At 35.5% G+C, this 26,355-nt stretch overlaps 1 protein-coding gene across 1 annotated transcript in view; it reads right to left on the minus strand.

The window, feature by feature from the left end:
* Nucleotides 1-2,894: 2,894 nt before the first annotated feature.
* LOC123609903 (protein eyes shut homolog) overlaps nucleotides 2,895-26,355 on the minus strand; it is a 187,880-nt gene continuing 164,419 nt past the window's right edge. Inside the window, exons 6-7 of the mRNA XM_045500915.1 lie at nucleotides 7,834-8,063; nucleotides 2,895-2,905 (exon numbers count right to left, since the gene is read on the minus strand). Of these exons, the coding sequence (XP_045356871.1) occupies nucleotides 2,895-2,905; nucleotides 7,834-8,063 (241 nt within the window). The remainder of the gene's footprint in view (nucleotides 2,906-7,833; nucleotides 8,064-26,355) is intronic.

The following is a 26,355-nucleotide window of genomic DNA, read 5'->3' on the forward strand; positions in this document are numbered from 1 at the left end:
TCAGAAACATTAGAATTAAAAAAAGAGTTTTCATCCAATTTTTCTAGCCTGTTGAAATTATGTCCCAATTTTTATCTCTACCTTTTTCTCCTCACCATATCTTTTCTAAATCCTACTCTCAGATTCATGATTCTGAAGCAAGCACCAACCATCATGTCTTTTTCTGAATGAAATGCACTGCTAATGAATCAATACTTTTAATCTGTCATTTTGAGTTATCTGCAGTATGGGTCCTATTGAATTTCCAGCTTTATTTTTTTTTTTAATTTTTTTTTAACGTTTATTTTTGAGACAGAGAGAGACAGAGCATGAACGGGGGAGGGGCAGAGAGAGGGAGACACAGAATCTGAAACAGGCTCCAGGCTCTGAGCTGTCAGCACAGAGCCTGATGCGGGGCTCGAACTCATGGACCGCGAGATCATGACCTGAGCCGAAGTCAGCTGCTTAACCGACTGAGCCACCCAGGCGCCCCTCCAGCTTTATTTTTCCACTGATCTCACATGTACCCTGCTTCCAAGCCAAACTAGACAACTCTCTTTTCCTTCATGAATTTGCTCATTCTAATTCCTCCAACTCATCCTTTTAAGTACCATTCCAGATATCACTTTTGATCATAGAAGATTTTTCCTGATTACCCAAACTGGATATGATAAAGGAACAATCTTTATGAAAATATTTTGATAAGAGGTTTATGTTGTGTTTGCAGGAGGAATGGCAATAAAAAGTTTGCTAAACAGGTCTGCAATATAAATAAGTAAAAATATCAAGAATTCAAGGACAAAACAGAAAATAGGGGAGTGATGAGAACAGGGAGGAGAAATATCTGAAGAATTTTTAAGGAAAAGATTATGGCATGTGTGTGTGTACACGTGTGCTATAAAAACCTTATGTGAATGACTCTACTTTTGTATGGAAATAAAAGAGAGGCCCATTGTTCAGGATCTTGATGTATTTTATGATCCAGTTAGAGGCCTAAGGTAAAGGATGATTCCTCTTACCCCTCTTCTTTCTGTCCTGCTCAGGCAGTGGGTTAGCATATGGCTGAGGTTTTGCCAACTAGACAGTTTCAAAATACTTCTTGGGACTCTGAATCTTAAGCAAATGATTCAGAACACAGTGACAGTATAAGCTCTTCTTCGGTGGTGGTGGTGGTGGTGCTCCAAACTGTTTTTGGATGAACCTCATTCTGCTTCCTGTTTCCTAGTTCTCCAGAGTATCCTTCAGAGTATATTTTCCAAGTTGGTTCCACTTGCTTTTCCCAATTTTGTGAGCATCAGATATCCATCTAATAAACTTCCTTTTCTACTATATGATCAAGTAAATTCCCTGAGGAATGACTACAAGTCCTATGGTAGGCAGAATAATGCCCCCCCGCCAACGCAAAGATGTCCACATCCTAATTCCTAGGCTCTATGAAAATGTTATTTTACAAGGCAAAGGGACATTAAGGCTGCAGTTGGAATTTAAACTGCCAATCAGCCGATGCTGAGATACAAGGATTATCCTGGATTATCTATCTGAATGGGCTCTGTGTAATAATAAGGCTCATTAAACATAGAAAAGGGAGGTGGAAGCACAGATGGAGTAACATGGTATGAAAAAGTTTCAGCTCACCATTGTTTGCTTTGAAGATGAATATAGGGGGCCATGAACCAAGGAATGAAGAAGGCCTCTAGAAGTTGGAAAAGGCAAGGATATAGATTCTCCCCTAGAACCTCCAGAAAGGAACACAGCCCTGCCAATATCTTGATTTTAACCCACTGAGAATTATGGCAGTCTTTCTATCTATGGAACTTTAATATATGGAATTTTAAAGTTTATTTATGTATTTTAAGAGAAAAAGTAAGAGAGACGAGAGAGGAAAGAGGGAGGGGCAGAGAGAAAGGAAGAGAGAGAATCCCAACCAGTCTCCATGTTGTCAATATGGAGCCCAAGGTGGAGCTTGATCCCATGAACTGTGAGATTATGATCAAGCTGAAATCAAAGAGTTGGACATTTAACCGAAAGAGCCACCAGGCGTTCAGTCCATGATTTATGGAAATTCAAGATAATAAACTTGTAGTGTTGAAATCGCTAAGTTGTGTGATAATTAGTTATGGAAGCAACAGAAAACTAATATAGGTCCTAAGTAATACATTGTTAAGGGGGAGGTGATGTTGAGCTGAGACTATGTAGCTTTAAAGAAGGAAGTGGGAAATGCCAGCCTACCTTTGTTATGTTTATCTTCCTTTCCCTGCATCTCCCATTCTACACCCCATGTGAACAAATACTTGCAAACTTAAAGACGAAAACATGATTTCTTAATTTCATACTACCTCCAATATCTAACTCCACGTGTTATACATGTTTGGTGTTCACTTAATGTTTATTTATTTAAATATGTTTAATTGTAGTGGAATAAAAGGATGTTAATTAAGGAAATAAAGGAGACAAGTATGTCATTCTTTTTCGACAGACAGAAGGGTATATGTATTCCCTCCTTATCCTATATGGAAATTGCTGGATTATTACCAGTGTTAAGTAGAGAGATTGATGGATTTTTACTTTTTACATAGTTATAATCACTGAGAAGAGGAGGGAGCTGTCTTCTCCCACCAACTAACTGAACATAGGGCTCCTTGCTGGAGAGGGTGCTGCAACTGTAGTGGAGAAGACTGGAGCCCTTCAGCCCACCCTTGCTTTCAAAAATGAAACCCTCTTGTCTCCTTTCAGCCCCTGTCCTTGACTTCAATCTTGATTCATTTTCAACTTAACTATTTCAGCAGTTGCTGTTTACTAACAAATATGCAGCACTGCTCTAGGATTTGAAAAATACATTTTCAGACATGGGAATTTTCAGTATTATGTTTGAAAATGCCAATACCCATTTCTTGGCCGTTTGCTGATGATGTAGACTATCGGTTCCCTGCAAAGGAGATAAATCGTTGTTATAAGAAGCTGATTAATGCTCTGTTTCTCTGCCTTCTTGGCTCTGGAATGTCTAACATTAGGTCACCTGATCTAAAGTAAATAAATGAATTCAATCTACTCTAATATGCCTTTAAAATAATATAGTAAAAGCAAAGGCAGGTGTTAAGGCAATCTTTTTTTTCTTTCTTTTGTAATAAGACAAAATGCCTGCTAAAACCTCTCATTTTTATTTCTAGGTTTGTAATTTACTCAGTACAGTTGACCTTTAAACATATATGGGATATACACAGACAAGATATCAAATAAAACAAAAGATTTCTTGGTTTTAATGTATGGCATTTAAATACTCCTTTATTGCACTATTTATAAAACTGTTTTATAGAACACTAAAAAGTATTGGGCTGTTTAAAAATGTTAATCCTATAATTAATAGTCAGAGGCATACGCTTTTCCCCAGCACAAGGCACTGATATTCTAAATCTGTCACTCTGAACTTTACAGTAGGAGACAGCCATCTGCCTGCATGCAGCCATCTAAAACAAAGCAAGAATATATGTTCTTATGTTTCCCCTGTGAGATGCAGGATCATTATGATAAATTAGGCAACAAGGTTTAGCTAATATGAATTAAGATAGCATATGTTGAGAAAAAAACACATATTAAATCAAACCAATTCAATAAAAGTCAATGCTATTAGGTGATTGGATAGGGATGATTTGATAAAATAGAGCACATTACGTAATGCCAAGTAGAAAGGAAACATGTGTATGGGTGACCCATTACTGAGTCCCATAGCCCTAAAAAACCCTTCTCTGTATTACTGAACCCAGCACAATTTTAATTACGGTCTATACTTAATTTACACCTCAATTTTGCTGTGAAAAATCAAAGTTGTTAAAATAAAATACTTTAATATCCTCTCACAAGAATATTAACTAGAAGTAAAAAAGCAAGGTCATAAAGAAAAATCAACTTCTGGGGCACCTGGGTGGCTCAGTCGGTTAAGCGTCTGACTTCAGCTCAGGTCATGATCTTGCGATTCGTGAGTTCGAGCCCTGCATCAGGCTCTGTGCTGACGGCTTGGAGCCTGGAGCCTGATTCGGATTCTGTGTCTCCCTCTCCCTCTCTCTGCCCCTCCCCCACTCATACTCAGTCTCTCTCTGTCCCTGTCAAAAATAAACATTAAAAAAAATTAAAAAAAAAAAAAGAAAAATCAACTTCTAACATATCTTTACTTATAGATGCCTGTGCGATTATATATTTTTTTTTCAGAGAATTGTATTGCCATCATTAATAAACAGATTTTTCTGAAATTCAAATCTTGTTCATCTACTTTCTACATTTCAGATTTTACTGAAATAATTATAGAGATAGATATGATTCTTTTCAGGTCACCTAATGTGCTCGACAGTTTAATTTTATGTGGATCACAGTAATAATCCTCTCTGTAGTAAAAATTTAGTAGATCAACATTAATTTCTTTAGTTTTCTGGTTTTCAAAATTTCATTTTATTTTATTTGAGAGAGAAAGAGAGAGCACATGCATGCGGAGGGGTGGGGGAGTGGGGGGAGAGAGAGAGAATCTTAAGCAGGCTCCATGATCAGTGTAGAGCCCCATGCGGGGTTCAATCCCATGACCCGGGGATCATGACCCTAGCTGAAATCAAGAAGCAGACATTCAATCGAAGGAGACACCCAGGCACCCCCAAAGTTTTATTTTTTAAAGAAAATTCTTTTTTTCCTGAAATAAAGATACTTTTTATGTAGAGACTAAAGAGTAAGAAAATTCAGAAATTCCATGCCCTGCTATCATGTTAAATTTGATATTCTAACTAGTATAGCAATGGAGCATCGTCTGGAGTCAGCCAAGATTGCTTCTAATCCTACCTCTACCACAGACAGACTATGAGACCTTCAGTGAGTAATTTAACAGAGTCTAGGCTTTAGATTTCTCATTTGTAAATTGGGTTAATTTATAGTTCCCACTTCAGCTGGGTTATTCTGAGGGTTAAATGAAATAAGATGCATGAAGCACTCAGTGCAGTGTCTGGTAAATCAGACCTTTCACAGTGATAGTATGTAAATTTCATTCTGGAAGCATAATTTCATATATTTTAGCTGTTGAATGTACTCAATAAAGGACTCATTAAAAATTATTTTCATAGAAATTATCTTGAAGTTCTAAGCATTTTAATACTGATAATATTTCTAATACACATATATAGAGAGAGAGCGAGAGAGAGAGACAGAGAGAGAGACAGAAAGACAGAAAGAGACAGAGACGGACTGATTCAGGGACTGTTTATCCAAATCAAGATTTTTAACATGTAGGTGAAACACTGAAATTGGCATAGAATATTGTTTATTGAAATCTACACTTAGAAATTGTGGCGTTCGGCCAATCTAGATAATACTATAAAAAGTCTCATCATGGTACTAGATTCCTGAATCATGGGTCTTAGGCGCCCATCCTCATCTGTCAATCGGGATTGTAAAATGCATACCAGTATGAATTATATTTACAGCATTAGATTGAAAACACAAACCTGTTCTTGACTTTATGACTGGCAGAAGAAAGGTACTTAATTCAAATTTAAGGGATAAACGATTAAAACAACATAAAATTCTTATACTTAGAAATAATATTCCAGGGGTGCCTGGGTGGCTCAGTCGGTTAAGTGTCCGACTTCGGCTCCGGTCATGATCTCATGGTCCGTGAGTTCGAGCCCCACGTCAGGCTCTGTGCTGACAGCTCAGAGCCTGGAGCCTGCTTCAGATTCTGTGTCTCCCTCTCTCTCTGACCCTCCCCCATTCATGCTCTGTCTCTCTCTGTCTCAAAAATAAAAAACATTAAAAAAAAAAAGAAATAATATTCCAAATTCTAAAAATGCACATTACACTGCATTATAAGTATTACACATGAAATATTTCCCAAAAAAGGAGGAAAGAAAAATACTATGACAACTCATACTATAAAAAAAGAGTTCTATTGCATAAATTTTGTTTAGAGTATCACACAACCTCAGATATTACTCAAAGTTCTTTAAAAAGTCTGTAATTGGCAATAATTATTTACTCACAGTTTCTGATTATTTTGTACTCAGAAATTAGTACTCTATACTGGATTACCTAATTTTTGCAATGCATATAATCCAATTATTAGTTTTTAAAATATTATAAATCCAATAAGAAAAACATTAGAATGTAGAAGGCAGGAAGTGATTAATAATGCTGAAAAGAGAAAAATAAAATATCCCTAACAACAAATATAAACAGAGATTCCCAGTCCTTTTCCTGAGGTCAATTTTCTACATTCTGCAACCCAAAACAGCATATGGAATTAAACCACAGTCAAGCCTTGGGTTTAACTCCAAATAAGCCTGGATTTATATCTTTCTGGAGAAAGTACAGGTCTGTACATCCAGTGTTAAAGCTGTTCAGTAAGGAGTTAAAGGAGGGAGAACTGGGGATTCAGTAGGAGAGTTAAGGATTATGGCTGGAGGGTCATTTGTAGTCTAATGTGTATAACTGATCATGAGATATAGCCAATAACTAAAGACTCCTCGTTTCATTACATCAATTTCACTATCACTAGTAAATTTGATTTAAAAAAAACATTAAAAATCAAAGTATAGATTAATAAATTAATCTAATAAATTAATAAATAAAATAATTTATTATAAAAATAAAAATAATTAAGAAGGGTATTTTTCTAAAACTCTACCTAGCATGAAATTAAAAAAAGAAAAAGCCCTCTCAGAGATTTAAATGGCTAAGTGTGGATCTAAAAGAGCTTAAGAGCTTTACAGTCCAAATTATGTTCCTAGAACTCTACTTACAGAATGTAGTATAAATGGTCTCATACTGTAGCAGAATTGGCAAGTCTCATATTTTGCAGACATATGAAATATTCACTCAAAAATCAAGCAAAGTGATGTTTTCAAAAGCATTTTACAGTTAAAAAATAGACTTTAAGGATACATATTATTTATACAATGAGACTGAAAATAGCCCATGTTTCCATTTTTTTTGCTTTTAACTATATTTACTTGCTTACTTGGCTGAATATTAACACATAACAGTCACACAAGGTCATTTGGCAAGAAGAGCTGAATAACATATATGTACCTATGAGTTTGCTTCCAGAGGTCTCACATTTTGGTGCTGAAAAAGGATTTAAACACAATCTTGGACAAATAATGAAATTCTCTGCCATATGAATCACTATCCAATAGTAATCCCCATCCTCACCTCCTCAATTTAGAACCAGTGATTAATTTTACATAGAAAACAATGTCACTTTTCAGCTATTAGTGTAAGGACATGCATCATGACCTAATGCCTTTGTAATCTGCCCAGGGCGTTTCTGGCTCTAATTGCCCATCACTGCTTTAATTAACTGAGTGACTCTTAGGAGGCCATTAGATGTTTGCAATAGGGAAATTCTCTTTTGATTCATAAACAGCTCCATTAATGCTAAAACCATGTTCTTAAGTATCAAAAAAATAACCAATCTTAACAAAATAATTTAAATATGGGGATCTGCTTACAAAATACAAAAAAACAGTGACGTGATTAATAATTAAGCAATAAAAATAGTATACAATAGAACCTAATTGTTTCTATGCTGACAAAAGATGGACACACCATAATTTTAGAACAAACTACATAAAGAACACTACATTTCCACCTAAACTCTTATTTTTTGTGGCAGCTGAAAATATATTTTGAACGGCAATCCTAATGGAGAAAATAAAATCTTAGGTTTGCTTCTACAATACTGAACCAAAAGTGTTCTATCATAATTCATTTTTAAATAAAATTATACAGATGTTTCTTGTTTCTGTCAATATGCTTACTATAAGGTTGTAATTCTCTTGTCACCTCTAGAGAACTTTTTAAAAACAAATGAAGATCGATTACCTTGTTCACAGAAACGGCCAGTAAAATGTAGCGGACAGTCACAGTGGAATGAGAAGGTACCGCTGGAGAGGGAGACAGGATGACAAGTGCCTCCATTGTAACACAGGTCCTCCTGGCACACGGGTGGCGCTACAGGAGGGGTGCCGAGGGAGGTCCACATGGAGTCAACCCCTTCTGTTGCACTAGAAGGAGCAACAGAAGACACTGTAGACAGAGTGGAATCCTGGGATCTAGATTTATAACAAGATCAGAAAACACAATATAAGTAAAAGTACATGAACTTAAACAGAAATAACAGAAACTCTGGTTTAAAATAAGATGAAATAAAAACAACACATATCAGCGGTTTAACCTAGGGTAAAGAGAATTATCATGTTTGGTTTCCAGTTGTGTGATTTACAAATGTTGAAAATGCCTGAGCTCTAGAATGTGACCTCAGGTGGATCACAGAGCTATAGTCCATCTATGTGGTTCTGAGAAGCTAAATTAATTTCTTCTAAGTACTTAAGAAACCTGAATGTATCAGCCTCCATAAGCCTAATTGTTTTCTTACATAAAAGAATCAGAATGTGGCTAAGTATAGCTCTACTTTGACTATTTTAACCCTCATGAACCTAAGTTAAAAAAAAATGAGGCCATGTTACATTTTAATGGTAAAACCGCTTGCACTTGAATTATTTCTAGGTTGATTACTAGCAATGTGTATTCCTCAAAGTGACTTGCATTCAAGAGTTACCCAAGAGGTACCTTAGAAATGCCTGCAAGTGATTCTCTTAAATTTTTTTCCCACAAATTTTACTACCAGTTTAATTTTCTTCTTCCTTAATAAATAATGAAACAACAACAAAATCCCTTTGAATTAAGTTGAAGTTCCTTACTTTTATATTCAAAGCCTCTTGGTAATGGAATTCTTCTTTGCTTTCCAGCTCACTTTATCGTAATTCCTAATAAATACCTTAACTTCACTCATACCCAATGAGATTACTATTCCTTCAAAACTCCGAACGTTCTGAATTTAGGCAGTTTGTTGAACTACTTTCTACGCATTGTTGCTCCTCTCTAGCTATCTAAGTTTCACCTAAAGTGTCAAGTCAAAATCTATCTTATTTCCTCTAGATAGCCTTCCCTCTTCATTGGTCCTTAAGATGAAATTGGTATTTCTTTCATCTTTAAAATTCCGTATGTCAATGTACCACTGCTGGAATATTTTCCACTGGCTTGGAGTACATTTTTTAATTTTAGGTAGAGCTACAGGCTGTACATTGGTCATTGTTTTTCTACCTTCCCCTCACACACAAATTCCTCATTTTGGCAGAATTCCTTATTCATAGTAAACAACTGAATTGATGTCTTCAAAGTGCTCCTGAGTGTTACATTACTGTTTGGAAGTAGTGCTTTTGGAATTTTCATTTAATAAAAATCACTAGGAGAATTATCTTTTTAATATAAAAAAAATCTTCCTGCAATAACAAATAAACAACAACTTAACTATCTGAGTAAATTTTTATTTTGTACATTGTCATAAAGATAAAACTTTGGCAAAAGAAGTCCATTCAAAAGTTATCTTCAGACTGACGTTTAGAGACTCAGTCACTTTTGCATCTCCTGCCTATTACCATGTCAATTTATTGGAATAAAAAAGCTGAAGAAAATGAAATAGATAATTTATTAAAACATTTTACCAAAACCAAAATAATATTAATTGGCAGGTCATTTCTTTTGTTTTACAATGCTCTTGCAACCTGAAATTTCTACTTATGATGTTTATCACAGGTTGTAACCATATATTTATATTTTTGATGAAGCCAAACTGTCTTCTCTCTCCTCAATGTCCACAAAGAATGGATGGATCATCTTTGCTCATTTCTTCATGTTATCCCTCACAACAATGATAATCCTCAAGTAGACTTTTCAAGAAATATTTTATAAACTAATTTGAATAATTTTTGTAAACATCCCATGTACCACAGTACCAACAAGAAAAATAGCAAGTGAAAATAAATTTATATTTAGGGTCCATTTCATAACTCCATTACACACCATGTTTGGTTTTATAAATAATATAAATTCTAACACTTCTGATGAAATCTTGCAATCAACTTTCTCAGATTTCATTCTGTTAGATTAGCATAATTCTCCCCATTTGTACTCATAGTATAAATTTGTCCCTTTAAAGTATCTTCCATTAAGCAATGCTAATTTGAAGTTCATGGGATTTATTACTCAGTATTCCATATTCTAATTTAATTTTTATTTCATTGTTTCTGAATGATTTCACCATTTCATCTATCTCTTGCTATAGACTTCATGAACTGCAGTCAATTATCTCTTTCAGGAATAAATTAGACTGAATTAAATGTCACTACTTCTTTCTTCTACAGTAGCTGCTAAGGGAGTCTATGTCTCACCTGAAAAAATCAATATGTTGCACATTTCAGCTGCTAGCTGATTATACAAAAATAATTACTGTTAATTGATCCATCAATTAAAACAGCAGGGCCATAAATCAAATTTTGAAAACAGCATTAATTTAACATATTCTGTTTTTAAGGTCAAATTTGGTATTTGATATATCACTATTAACAGCCCTTCACTTTCAGTGTTTTTCTTTTCTTAAATTATAAATTATGTCATAACCTCACCTATTTTAGAATTAAAGTAAACTTTATTCAATTTTAATAGATTTAAAAAGAAACAAAAATTTCTTCTGATAACATTTTAACTTATTTTTACTTTATGTAAAATAGGTTAAACATATCAAATAAACGTGGACATTAAATACAATTAGATGATAGTCATACTGATATAATTAGTAATGTACAAAAGGAGCATTAAATTTGTAATTGCTTTCATTCTAAAAATCATGACTATATGAAAGCTTACAAATAAATCAGGATTCAGGGTTTTCAACACTTTTAAATCAATAATATTGTAAAACTTCATTGCCTTTCTTATTACTATCAGTCTAAAATAATAAGTATAAAGAATCTGCTGGACTGTCTCTTGGGTATCTCTGGACAAGGATATAGTGATGAACCAATCATTGATATAACAAGCAGTAATCTCTAAAGACCTTTTTCTGAATGAATTAATGATTGAATGATATGCTAATTTTACTCAAAATCAAGCCTGATCCTTAGAGAAAGGCACCTTGATATGACAGTGATTGCTAATCATGTTGTGGGAGTTCTGGGTGGAAGAAAGAAAGACCCTCCACTCATTGTCTCATTCCTGCCATTCTCTCATTTCCAGAAAGTTCTACAAAATCATTTGCCTGGCAGGCAGCAAGCAATTCACATTGTTTCAGCCTGAGGGATTTTACTTGTTAGCTGACTTTATCACTGTTTAGCATACATTTGTCTGGCCTCAATTTCTTAGAAGAAAGAGTGGACTCACTCACAATTATGAAGCCCTGCTTCATAAGCAGAGAAGAGGATTTTTGGAATTATATTATTATATATTATATATTATATATAATTATATTATATATTATAAAACTTAGCCAGAGGAGTCTTGAGTTTGTGGCTCTTAACAGTATAGGGGGAAAGAAATCTTCAAAAATCATTACAATTAAATTTTTAAAGTGGGAAAATAATCTAGGCAATAAAAGACATATACTTGATGTACAAATAATATGTATACTGTTTTTTAAAAATGAGAATAGTTGTATAAACATACATACTCCCTTCTACTTCATCTTTTCACCTACTAGGATATGCTCATCTGCTCTTTACTTTTTCACCTAAAAATAATTCTTAGCATGCTGCCCTATCAGTAGGTACAGTTCTTCATTTTCCTTTTTAAGTTGCAAAGTGTTATACTGTTTAACTATACATTATTGCTTCTATCAGTTTGGAATTAATATATTTAAGCTGTTTCAAGTTTTTCCTCTAATATCTGGGTCATACACTTATTTTAATAGCTATATAGATATACTTTGCAGAGGATACCCATCTAAAGTACAAGAGTCAATAAATTTTAGTAGATTGAGAGGTGTGCAAACATCAACATAACCTAATTTTATATTTTTTCTTCCCTAAAATTGTACTATTTTTATGGAGTTTCTTAGTGGTCAAGCCCTCAATTCCCATTTAGGATAACTGTCAACATCTAGTCATGTTTTAGTGGTGGTGGCGAATAGGAATAAACTCAAAGAATTTAATTTCTGCTCTATCAAAATCATGAGAACATCATGCTATCAAATAGAGCTTGAAACATACTGAAAAATGGCTTCAAAATTTTATTTAAATTGTCAGCATTGTCTACTAGCTTCAAAATTCATGTTGTCTTGTCTTTAGTTTGATCTAATAGTGAATTCTTTCTGAAAGCAAAACACAGAAAAATGTTTGCTATTTAAGATGTATTTAATTACCATAACTACATTAAAAGAGGAAATATGTAAAATTACTGTTAGTACTTATAAAATTCTCATTTGCCATTCAAGACAAAAATTAAATATCAAACAAAAATTATACCTGGAAGAATTGATCTGAAAACACTAATCCCAGGTATCATTACTCCTCTTTTTTTCGCATAACATTATGCAATAATCATATCCTAATAACAAATGCAACATTTTATTTTATTTTTTCCTAAAGTTTATTTTTGAGAGAGAGAGAGAACAAGCACAAGTGGGGAGGGGCAGAGAGAGAGAGAGAGAGAGAGAGAGAGAGAGACAGAGAATCCCAAGCAGGATCCAGGCTCTGAGCTGTCAGCACAGACCCTGACATGGGGCTCAAACTCACGAACTGTGAGATCATGACCTGAACAGAAGTCAGATGCTTAACCAACTAAGCCACACAGGTGCCCCAATATTTCACATTTAAAGCACAAGTAAATTCATTCACTATTAACATAATAGTGGGATTTTAAAAGATCTTGTTTTCACATTGTCCCAATTTTTCTCACTAAAGAAATACATTTCTCATTCTCACAATCTTGTATGTTTTAGCTCTTACATATTCATAGATAAGGTTCCTTAGATCACAAGCATTCTCACATCATCGAAGTTCGCAGAATTGCTGTGTGTTAAGCAGAATAGTACCCCAAGGCATTCTAAGCCGCTGCTGTCCCTCAATATACAGGGTGGGTAATTTTGAAGAGCTGTACTCTCACTGATTGGTTATGATTTTCTTTTCCCATGTCAGCCCTACTGAGGATTGTTCCTGATCACAAGAGAAGGTGCAAGCTGTCCTGATCTTGATTCCCGAGTCCAACCCTGCATGGGAATTAAATCAATGCTTTCTGCCAATATGCCAAATCAGTCAAATAGCAGAAATGTTGGATTTCTTTCCTTTTCTTCCTTTCCACATCTGAAATTCTACACCCTCCTCCTTTTTAAAAAACTAGTAAAATATCTTTTCTATCTTCTGTCAGTTCTTCTACATTTGTATTTTCTTTTCAGTATCTGACTTTAGTTCCTGTTTTTCTGTAATTCATCCTTCTCACTGTTCTTGTTCTTATTACTCTCATACCAAAAATGACTCCAATTGAAATACACGCTCTTCTGTGATTTGGTTCCATCTCACTTTTTGGTTTTGCCTGCCTCCAGTGCTTTAATGTATGTCCAATACAAGTATGTTGTAACCACATCTTATATAACTTTTAAAATATTTTTCAGTATTTTTACTTCAATTTATAGGAGATAATTATATATGACAGATACTGCTCTAGTCTATGTCTTTTCAAGTAAGATTTCCTGGTCTTTCTGAGAATTTTGTAGTGTTTTCAGTTTTCCGTCTCCTGTTATTCCTGTTGACAATTAATTTGCTACATGCAATTATCCTTCTATTGTAGAAAACTTGTTTCTCTTCTCTGGATACCTTCAAAATGTTATTTTTGGTCTTTTTCTTTCCAGTTTTTCCACTGTGATATGTTGAGATATAGAATTATTTTTATTCATCTAGCTTAGTTTTTTTTCTGGGGAGATTTTCTATATGAAGCATCTATGCTTTTCACATATTCTGGAAAAATGATAGCTTTCCCACATTCATTTTAAATTCTTCTATTAAAACATTAGATGAAATAAAATTTTCTCATTTTATCTTCCATGTCTTCAGCTCCTTTTGCAACATCTCTCTCAATTCATAAAAGTTTCTTCAGACATATTATTCCATTCATTATTTACCATCACAGCTCTTTATTTATTTATTTTGAGAGAGAGAGAGAGAGAGAGGGGAGAGAGAGAACGCACGCGCGCCAGGGAGGGGCAGAGAGAATCTCAAAACAGACTCTGCACTGACAGTGCAGGGCTCCAACTGCTGTGTTCCTACTGCAGGGTTTGAACTCACGAACCATGATATCATGATCTGAGCTGAAATCAAGAGTTGGATGTTTAACCGACAGAGCTACCCAGGCGCCCCTCTTTATAGCTCTAATTGCTGTTTAACTTGTCAATTTTTCAATTTAAATTACTATGTTTTCACTTTTTACACTTCTATTTACTTGTGTTAAAAGCTCTCTGTTCAGTTTTCATGGTATCTTTTTCTTTACTCATACTCTAACTTCCCTCTTTTACTTCTTAAAAAAATCAAGCATAAATTTTTTTATTCTGTATCTGGTAATAATAACATCTGGTCTTTGCAGATCCAAGTCACCTCCTCTTCTTTCTACTGTCTCATCTCTCAGGGTGATTTTTATTCCCTTTCAAATGTCTTATAATATTTTCACTGTAGACTCATATTCTTTGGAACTATATCTGTGAGAATACTTTGAGGCCTTAGTGTAAGGCATTTCCTAGAGGACTTATATAGCTTTGTTCAATCCATGAGGGCAATTTCAACCTGGAAACACTAAAAAATAAATTTTTCTTTAAGACTTTTAAATAAATAGGAAGTGGCTCATTTATAGTATAATCCCTGGAACCAAGTCAACAAATATTTTGAATAAGTTAATGATATACAGGTTTGGATCACAAACCTCCATAGTGAGCTAGTTTGTTGTTATAGTTTTTTTTTTAATTTTTATTAAGTTTTAAATTTTAATTCCAGTATGGTTAACATGCAGTGTTAAATTAGTTTCAGGTGTACAATATAATGATTCAACGATTCTACACAACATTACTCAGGCTCCTCATGATAAGTGTACTCTTAATTCCCCTTCACCTATGTCACTCAATCCCACCTCCTTCCTCTCTGATATGCTTTAATTTAAATGAGTACCCTCAGTTAAAGTTACTATTATTTATTTGCAATAAGAGCATTTTGTACTTGAATCATACTCCAAAATACATGGTTCTAAAAGATATAAAATATTTCACCCAAGAGAAAAAGAACACAGAGTTTCTTCAACTACATATTATACATAATTGGGGAAGATTTTTTCCCTCCTACCTAAAGCTAATGCACAGTCAGGAAAATTTTTGTCAGATAGTTTTTTTTCCTTTCCTTTTTTTTGGGGGGGGGGTGGTAAGGATTTTTCTCATTAGCTTGGTATTTTAATAATTTATTAAAATTATTTTAATATTTAAAGAGCCTATTTAATATAGGCTCTACTTTAGCCTATATTCTATGTCTGACTTATAGTTGGAATGTTTTTCAGCCACTACATTACCCAAAATGGAAGTCACCATTTTATTTTTCTTTAATTTTCCAGGAACTTCTCAAAATACACGCCTGTTAAATGAACACTTTATTTTTTTCAACACTAATATATATGAATGTTGCATGTGAATATGTGTGTGTATCTTTAAGTTTTTGTAGTTCTCCATATATTCTTTATAGGAGTACACTTAGATATGGGTGTACAGCTTATAATTCTTAGAAAATGCTTAATATTATTTTGTATATTTGTACCATCGGACACTTAATTGTTATTCTATGATTATTTCTCTTTTTAGGGCTTAAAATCTTAAAGCAACTTTATTCACTTACTTAGCTATATCAGTTCTGATATATAATAATTGCTAAAGATATATTTTTTGATTTTATAAATTTTCTAATCCATAGATACATTCTGAGGTGTGGCACAAAAAGAAACAAATCATTTTTAAATATAAAATTTAATGGATCATTATGGATACTGAACTCTCCATCATGGATCCTTAAAGAAATCTACAAATTCACAATCTAATGCTTGTATTATTTAGATTTTTAAGAGCAAATTAAATTTAAAATAACATACTTAAAAAACAGTATTTTTTACTAAAAGAACATTTTTACTAAATGGCTACATTCAGTTTTGTAAATCACTGAAGTTTGAATCTCTTTCCACTATTAACAATAAGGAATATAAAAATACGCAGCATTTTTAGTAGGTGTTTTATGTCAAATGGAAACATTTATTATATTAATTACATTTCCTTTATGGAGAGATATTACTCTGGAATACTTCCAAGTTAGCATAAAACATACAGGAAAGAAGAATATACTAAAATATCAGTTGGGATTGAAAATGTATTATTACTTATTACCTGGAAAGTGCATCCAAATCAGAGACAGGAAAGTTAACAATCAATATGTCATGATTAAAGTCACATACTTAACTCCAGCTATAAGAACATGTGCACTGGCAAAAACAAATGCAAATTTGTCTTCTAGTCTTAAAATGAGAGAATAACTTTCTCACATTCATAGGAACCCCAGAGTATTTATTTCATAAAAAGAACTCCTTTAAGGAATCTAGATCTAGACATTACCAGATTACCAGCCAGGATTTGAAAAAAAAAAAAAAAAAAAAAAAAAAAAAAAAAAAAAGATGGGTCAAGAGAAACGACATGTCAATTAATCCAGAATTCACTGCACATCATTCATTCATTTATTCAACCTAAAAGGACTTACGGAATTCTCTCTATGCACCAGAAACTCACTAAATATGCTCAGTAGTAGAACCGAGTCCCTCCTATTTATGAGCTTTCCATCTTATGGAGTTGAGAAAAAAAAAAATTGAGCAATGCAAGACTGCATAATGCATTAAGTGCTAACTAAACTCAGCACTCCTCAAATGTTGCAAATGTGCTAACATAATTTTATTCTCACAATACAAAAAGTGACCATTTTTATTTTCCTAAATTTACAGATGAGAAAACAGAGGTACACACTTAATAAACTTGCTCAATATCATAGGCAAACATATGGATTTGAACCCATATAGTTTGAACCTTGAACTAAAACTTTTCAAATTTTTTATTCCTGGCAGGGGACAAACAGATGTACTGATGGCAGTGTTGTAGACAGCTGTTACGGTAAGAGTAGAGCAAAAGCTATCAGAAAGGCTTCTTCATGAGGTTTATAGCTGAGTCTTAAAAAAAAACAGCAGTTGGCTAGAGAAGGATGGGCAAAGAAGCCTGTAGGCAAAGAAGCACACGCATACAAACACCAACAGGTGAGTCTTGGGAGACAGGCAGGGGCTGGATTATGGGGAGATTTGTTGGCCAAATTTAAAGGCAACGTGAAGCCATGAACATTTTAAGCAGGAAATCAATAATCCATATCTGTTTTGAGCTACCTTTCTGGTTTTAATGTGAAGAATAGTTTGTGAGGGAATAGTAGCCAGAAGTAATTCAAGTATTATAGGAATAAAAATAATCAGATTGGAACTTGAACTAAGAGTATGTTATTGGGGGTATAGTGAAGTGATAGCATTTCAGAAGGATTTGTTATTGAGAGTTTAGTTAAATTATTCTATAATATTGTTGTCTTGGCATCCATTTTGTGGTCAAGCAGCCCACAAAGTCCTTGAAGTGGCATAAGTCATTCCCATGAGTGCATGCCCTAGGTAACAGTTGGCAGAGTCACAAGTAAATGTAAGTAGGGAAGTAAATGTGACTTCCCTACTGCCTTTGTGATAAGCAGTCTCCCCCACCTCCCCCTGACTTATCCTCATGTGCCACCTGGGTAAGATCCCCATGGAGCTTACCAAAATCCTGTTCCTTTTGGTTTGAACTGACCCATCTAGCTTTGGTCTAGAAACCCCAAAGCATTCCTGCTACAGACCCTAATAAGGCATTTATTTCAGATCCTCTTCCTCTCTCTCTGCTTGAACCCTGCTTTGACCTCCGGCATGACTCCTCAAGGCATGATGGTTACTTCCTCCAGAATTTGTGAAAAATAAACTTCTTTATTTCTATTCCAATGTGGTCTTCTGTTGAACCACGGCTCACCATGTAACATGTGGGGCTCTACTTAACAAATGTTAACTCTGTAACAAAGTCACATTTGGTTTCCGAAATGACTCTGTGATCAATTTCATATATGAGGTATGCATCAGTCAGGGACTGTCAGAAAACAGATGCACATTCAGAAAGAGTAACAAGTGAGTTTAATGAAGAGACTATTTTCAAGTTGGAAAAGCTTAAGAGAATCAACAAGTGATTGAAAAGTGTCCCAAGAAACAAATCTGTCACTGTCATTGAACCTGAATGGGCAAGAAAATGAAGTACTTTCTGTGCTGTGGACAAAGATGGACGTACAGAAGAAGGGGCACTTGAGAAGAGCTGTGGTCTTGGAGTAAGGAATGCAGCCACCACAAATTTATATGCAGCTGAGAGAAAACAGAGAATAACTTGACCTCTTCCTCTTTCTATTCCTTCAATGTCCTGCCATCTCTTTGGCCAAACTGAAAGTCAGAGGCCAAAGGGAGCTGGGTGGTTGTGGCCCATAGATGTCAGCCTCCCAGGGTACCAAGCAGGGTGGAAAAAGATGGAGGGTAGATCTGGAAGTGAAGTAGTGAACAGGTAGTTCAGAGAGAAAGATGAAAAAGCATAGGTGAATCTCAGATTTTGGGTTTAGGTAACTAAGGAACAATTACCATTTAGTGATATGGAAGATATAAATTTCATGCTGGGCACAAGTGGTCTCAATCTTGATCTAATGGGATGATTTCTTACATAAATGGTAGTATCTGTCTCCTTTTTCCAGAACTGATTTTTTTTCCACTTACAAAGTATTTCTTTGGCAATTTGGGAGAAGAAACTTGAGCACATGAACTTATATCACCACTTTGTGTGAAAAATCAGTAAAATGTATCTTTTACAAGTAAATGGTGATCCATTTCATTATATTCTTGCTCAGTTGGGTCACGAAATCACAACCCTCGATATCATCATTTGCCAGGGGGCAGCTAGCAGAACTGCAGGCAATGTAGCCAAGGGATATAATCATTTCTCTAAAGAGAAAACCATATGGTTATTACAAATGCCTTATTATATCAGGAGAATGATTTAAGAGATTTATTTTAACCTATTAGCCCTAATACAAGACAGCCACAAACAGCTAAAGCAATGTAGAAAAAACTGTTCATTTCAAAATTCAAAACGCTACAGAAAAATACTAGACACAATAGTTTTACTTTCAAAATGTGATGGCTTACATTAAAAGGTAGTCATTGGTTTCTCACTACTGTGAAGAACCTGATATATTAGTTTGGGAATCTTATAGTATGCACACAAAAATTAAACTCGAATCCAAATGTAAAATCATTCCTTAAAATTCTACTGTATTACAAAGAATAAGCTCAGGTACTCACACCCTAAATCAATTTCTGTTTAAGTTATAAGGAAAGATCCAAATAGAGCTCTTTCATTGTTTTTAGAAATGTTTGCCATACTATTTTTCTTTATATAAACCTTGGAATAGAAAAGAATGTTATTTTTGTATATTAATCTTTTTCAAAAATACACTAGATGACCTCAGAAAATAAATAAGCATATCAAAAGGTGCTGAAGCAAAGGATACTTGCGGATATTGAAGCAGCATTGTCTATCTCATCTTGTTCTTAAACTCTCAATATTATATTACTGAAGCAATGGATTTAGCCTTGTCGAATATGAACATCTAAAAGGTTTGCCTGTGAAAGCTGGGCCATTGGCTTTAACCAGCAATGTCCTCAAGACAGTAGAGACAGTCTGCCCATGAATCATCACTTCTTATACATTCAAACGAATTGCCTTAAAATATTTATAATGTTTCAGCTTATCTTAAGGTAGATATGTTTAATAACCTTTCCAGCGGCTCAACTCCATAATCTCTATGAATTTTAACACTATATTTCAGAGAATTACCAGTACTATTCAAGGTAAGAATAAATAGGTCTCAGAGAATTATTGCATAGCTGTGGTTAATAACCAACAATAAACTCGGGCTGCATCTGACGTGTGGGCAATCTTATTTAATTGAGTGTATTAAAGTATCTCAGGAATGCCAAGGGGGATTCACTTTGAAGGAGAACAATGTGGCACCAATACAGAGGCACAATGCAAGAAAAATCATACAGAACTAATTTATCATAGTTGTTACCTCTTTTCTAGTCGAAAAGCTTCAGTGAAGTGAGTCAGACTGAAAGCCAAATAAGTAAGTCAGGACAAGTTTCAAAGGGAAAAAGGTGTAATGACAATACATAGAAGGAAGAAATTAAGACCATATCAAGAATTTAAGAAGGCTTCACAGAGAGGTCAATTGATCTGAATCCTGAAGTATGGAGAAGAGATTCCCAGATAGCAAAGGTTATCTATCCTAGGCTGAAGAAACAACATGTAGAAAAGTGTGAAATATTTCCATTATTGATATAGTTGGAATTTTTTTCTAATTACAGAGAATGGATGTGGAAGTAAATATAAATTGTGATGGGATTATAAATGGAATATTCTTAAATGTCAGCTTTTGAACAGACTGTCTTATAGATGTTGGAAAGTCCCAACTTCTCTTTAGAGTTTCAGATCAGAGCCAAACATGCAAGCCGGAGACTCCCTGCGGAAGTCCCACAGGTACCTGGGCTCTTACTTGCTCTGTCCCTTAAACTTCCTTCCCTTTCCTGGCTCTCCCACATGCCTCAAAGTCAAATTAGAAGCTTGAACATAATCCTTCCTACTCCCTTTTCCTCAGGTCACACATACATTCCATTACCAGGGTCTATTCAATTCATCAGTATGTACCTCAAAACTAAGTCCTCTTTTTACTATCACCACTTCTTGCCCAAGTGATTGCAAAAACAATCCATTTGGCTTCCTTGCCTTCAGTCATGATTCTGTCAATTCATTCACCACAATGCAAAGAGGGTGATCATGTTAAAATGTGAACCTGATCACATTATTCCCCTTAGCACATTCAGAGACTCCCTGTTTCTCTCAGTATCAACTTTAATGTGATTACCATAGCTTTCAAAGCTATTGGCAAGCTGGTTCTGCCTCAGGAGGTATCTCATCTTTAATCTCAGTTTCTGAACAATTTGTTCTCTTATGCTTTGTTCTAACTTTAGCTGGTTGAGGCCAATTTATATTTCAATTCTTAACTTAGAATATGGTTCTTCTAGAAAGCTTTGCCTGACACTCAAATCTACTTTAGACACATATCCCATATATTTAGCCCCCATACCTCTATCAGAAGTGTTATCACTTTATACAGTAATAGCTTAGTTATTTGTATTTTCCCCTAGAATCTGAACTATAAGCTCAGGGATTTTATAAATTTCTTCCCTCTTCAGTGGAGTCCAGTCTCTTGAATAGTGATGACATTCAGTGTTTGTGAAATAGGTGAATAAATGTGTAGGGTCTTGATCAGAAAGACCATTCCATACCATGTTGAGAAGGCTGGACTTTATTCTACAAGTCAATGCTTTCAAATATGTCAGGAAGTACTAAAATCCATAAGGTAAATACAGGGGTTTCCAGGAGCATCAATATTCCTCAAATTAATGTATCATTTAAATAGTTTAATAATTAATATTTGTGAGGCTTAAGATAAAACATTACATTTTCATGAAATTTTCTTTGCCCTCTGCTACTGGAGTAAGGCAGACATCTGTGAGTATTTGTTTACTCTTCTCAGCCTTTAATTACACACAGCAGAAACTCTTAAGAAACACTGTTGTAGGTGTTGGCAGGTTTTATGCAAAGTGGAATGATATGCCTAGATTTAAATGTAAGTGTCTCAAAGTCACATTTTTTATTGTAAGTCATAAATAGGCATTATAGTTTATACACCGGCTTTCTTATGAAAACAGCTAACAAAGTATTGCCTTATTCATATCACCATAGATAGGGTCCTGGGTAGCTGCTGATGCCACAACCATCAGCACAAATAATTTCAGTCCTAAATATTTCCTTAGGATTTCTGACCACCATGGTGAGCACCAGTGTTTCATCTCTCATTCCATTAAAGAAGGTATCATTCAGGTCTACACTGAATGATCCCTCACATGACACCATATCCAGAGAGACCACTGGACCAGAGCCCAGAACCAGCTAGACTCTGGCTTCCTTCAAGTCTAAATGGAGTGGCCAGAGAGACAACTTGTAAATTCAGGGGAATTAACCCTGAAGGGGGTGAACTTTACCCAACAGAAGGGCAAAAAGGGGGGCCAGTGAGTACATTCATCTCCTTTCTCCCCCAGAGACTATTGTTATGATGTCCTGTATGAGCCCTCATAAGATGTCCCACTTGGCAGGGGCAGTTGTGTGGCTCCACCCATTGAACATCCGACTTCAGATCTGGTCATGATCTCATGGTTTGTAGATCTGAGCCCCACAGTGGGCTCACTGCTGTCAGCACCAAAGCTGTCAGGGCAGAGCCTGCTTTGGGTCCTCTGTCCCCTCTCTCTTTGCCCCTTCCCCACATGTTCTCTCTCTCTCTCTCTGGCTCAAAAATAAAAATATTAAAAAAAAAAAAAGATGTCCCACATGGCAGAACTGTGACTGTTACAAATTTGTGGTCCCCTCAGTAATGCACACCTCTCTATTTACCCTCATTCTTCTCTGCTTCACTCCCCTTTTCCTCTCATTCTGGTGACTATACTCAACATAAAGTTTTAATTCAGATTCTGTTCTCTAGAGAATCGGTACAAGAAAGCTATATTTTAGAAATTAGTGACTTATCATGGTTCTGCTCCCAGGAGGTCCTGATTGAACAATTATTGGCCTTCTCTGTCTAACCTCGTTTTTGTATCATTGTGCCTGTTTTCTCATTATTTAAAAAGCATTATACTATCCCATTATTTAAAAAGATTTATGACACTTCACAGGATATGCTAGTTTGAAAAACAGTGTGTGTAGGGGTGCCTGGGTGGCTCAGTCGGTTAAGCGTCCAACTTCGGCTCAGGTCATGATCTCACGGTCCGTGAGTTCGAGCCCCGCATCGGGCTCTGTGCTGACAGCTCAGAGCCTGGAGCCTGCTTCAGATTCGGTGTCTCACTCTCTCTCTGTCCCTCCCTGGCTCACACTCTCTCTCTCTCTCAAAAATAAATAAACATTAAAAAAAAATCGTTTTGAAAAACTGTGTGTGTGTTTGATGTCTGTGTATTTAAAATGTATCAATATAACAAAAAGGCACATACTATGTTCAGTCTATGTCACTGTACCAGGTATTTCAGTTTGCTCTTCTAGATTCACTCTCCAGCTTGTTCTACTCTGGTCTGTGTCCAGGGAACTGACCCATCTGACTACATCAACAGGGCTCTTATGCTCTGTGGCTTTTGGTTTATTTGGCCCAATGAGGAACCCTAGCCAGAGTTGGGAGGGAAGCAGGAGACTGAAGTTAGGGTAATATTTATCCCTGCGCATCTCCCTCTCTGAGGCCATGTCAAGCTGGCTGAATCCCTTGATGGAAGTCATTGCTCCTCCATATCTTCCCCTTCCTTTGTCCTTTTGGGCCCAAGGGTGGTAACAGCTTATCAGCTACCTGCCTGGGGTTTCTACACTATCTCTGTGGTCCGATCACACTCCATTCCCCCTTTGTATTACTGTTACCAGGTAAATAAATCCTGCTTGAATTGTTGTAACATGTTGTGCTGTTGTAACTGTTTGGACCCTGACAGATACACCTGTCAGTACATCTGCCTTAGAGGAAATGACCTTGCAGAACTGAGTGAAGATATAAAAATATATGAAATTACGTATAGGGAGTAAAAGGAAACAGGGTTAAGGGCAAAGTTTTGGAGACTATCGGATTTCAGAGAAAGTTGAGGTAAATGATGACTTGAGCAAGACAGAAGAGAAAGAGTAAAAGGCAAGAGTAAAACCGGGGGAGGATTACATGGAAAATCAAGCATAAAGTGTTTGGAAGATAAAGGAATGTGAAATGCTATGGAGAGACAAAAGGAACTGAGGCTTGAAACATGTTCACTTATTTTTAGCAGTTAAGCCATCAGTGTTGACCATGATGACAATAATTTCAGTAGAGGTGGTTAAAGCAAAACCCAGCCAGTCATGGACCATGTAGTGAGTAGCAGGTGTGGAAGTTAAGAGAATAAGTGAGACCTATTCTTGCAAAATCCCCAAAACCTAGGGGGAAGAAAAAACAGTTTGTGAAATGATTAGATGCTCAAATTCTCACTAGAAACTTCTTCAAATGAAACAGTGCTTATCCGTCTATTATTATCTTTCTTTTCTCCCTCTGTCTAGTTTTCTCTCCTTTTAAAATTTATTAACTATTTTTTAACATTTATTCATATTTGAGAGACAGAGAAAGAGTACATGCATGCGAGGGCCAGAGACACACACACACACACACACACACACACACACACACACACACAGAACCTGAAGCAGGCTCCAGGCTCTGAGCTGTCAATAGACAGCTCAACATGGGGCTCGAACCCATTAACCATGAGATGATGACCTGAGCTGAAGTTGGACGCTTAACCGACTGAGTCACCCAGGTGCCCCTCTAGTTTTCACTTTGTAATTTATTTTTAATTAATATTTCTACTACACAAGAAAAATTCAATGTACATACGAGTTACTGATAGCAAATATTTAGTGATACAAATTAATGTTGTATCATATTCCTTTTATCTGTGCTTTTAAAAATTATTTATGACATTTTGATTTGTTTCTAATTGGATTAAATAAATATTACCATTACAGTTAAAATGAGTTATTGCTGTTTTTTTATTTTTTTTATTTTTTAAATTAATTTATTTTTTAATTTACATCCAAGTTAGTTAGCATATAGTGCAACGATTTCAAGAGTAGATTCCTTAATGCCCCTTAACCATTTAGCCCTTCTCCCCCTCCCACAACCCCTCCAGCAACCCTCTGTTTATTCTCCATATTTAAGAGTCTCTTATGTTTTGTCCCCCTCCCTGTTTTTATATTACTTTTGCTTCCCTTCCCTTATGTTCATCTGTTTTGTATCTTAAAATCCTTATATGAGTGAAGTCATATGATATTTGTCTTTCTCTGACTAATTTGGCTTAGCATAATCCCCTCTAGTTCCATCCACATAGTTGCAAGTGGCAAGATTTCATTCTTTTTCATTGCCAAGTAATACTTCACTGTATATATATATACCACATCTTTTTTATCCATTCATCCATTGATGGACAATTTGGGCTCTTTCCATACTTTGGCTATTGTTGATAGTGCTGCTATAAACATTGGGGTGCATGTACCCCATTGAAACAGCATACCTGTATCCCTTGGATAAATACCTAGTAGTGCAATTGCTGGGTCATAGGGTAGTTCTATTTTTAATTTTTTGAGGAACCTCCATACTGGTTTCCAGAGTGGCTGCACCAGTTTGCATTCCCACCAGCAGTGCAAAAGAGATCCTCTTTCTCTGCATCCTCACCAACATCTGTTGTTGCCAAGTTGTTAATGTTTATTCTGAAAGATGTGAGGTGGTATCTCACTGTGGTTTTAATTCAACTGTTTCACCTCAAAGAATCTATTTTAAAATTGTTCATTGAATTGTATCAGTTTTTAAAAAATTGTATTTATGTATTTAATTTATTTATTTGAGAGAGAGAATGAGCAAGCGTAAGCGAGGGAGATAGTCAGAAATAAAGGGAGTAAGAATCCCTTACAGAATCCACACCCAGTATGGAGCCTGATGAGGGGCTTGATCCCATGATCCTGGGATCTTGACCTGAGCTGAAAACAAAAGTCAGACACTCCACAAACTGAGCCATGCAGCCGTCCCTCAATCATACCACTTTAATAGCCAAGTGTGCAATAAACAGTTAACATGTTTATGCACATGTGTGTGTAACATGTCCTAATATACAGAATACAGTAAGTAGGTCACTTTGTTGTAAGTTTGTCCACTATACAAATTATCATGAAAGCCTTTATACTTTCTGACTTCATTTCCTCCTCTAAGTATCTAGACTACCACCATACTGTAGTCTGAATGCTTGTGTTCTCCCAAAATTCACAGGTTGAAATGCTAACACACGAGGTGGTGGAATTAGGAGGAAGGGCCCTAGGGAGGTGATTAGGACATGAGGGTGGAGCCCTCATGAATGGGATTAGTGCCTTTACCAAAGAGGCTCAACAGAGCTCCCAGTCTCTTCCATCATGTGATGACACAGTTAAAAGATAGCCATCTCTGAACCAGGAAGTCCTCACTAACCAAACACCAAATTGCTAGTTGCATGATCCTGAATTTCCTAACCACTAGAACTATGAGAAATAAATATCTGTTGTTCATAAGCTACCCAGTCTGTGGTAGTTTTTTACAGCAGCCTGAATAGACCATGACTGGATTCTCCCAGAAGAGATTAGTATTTGAATCAGTAGACTTGAGTAAAGAAGATCCACCTGCACCAATATAGCTGACATCATCCAGTCTATTGAGGACCCTACTAGAA

This window comes from Leopardus geoffroyi, chromosome B2 (assembly GCF_018350155.1).
Source record: "Leopardus geoffroyi isolate Oge1 chromosome B2, O.geoffroyi_Oge1_pat1.0, whole genome shotgun sequence".
Taxonomy (NCBI): Eukaryota; Metazoa; Chordata; class Mammalia; order Carnivora; family Felidae; genus Leopardus; species Leopardus geoffroyi.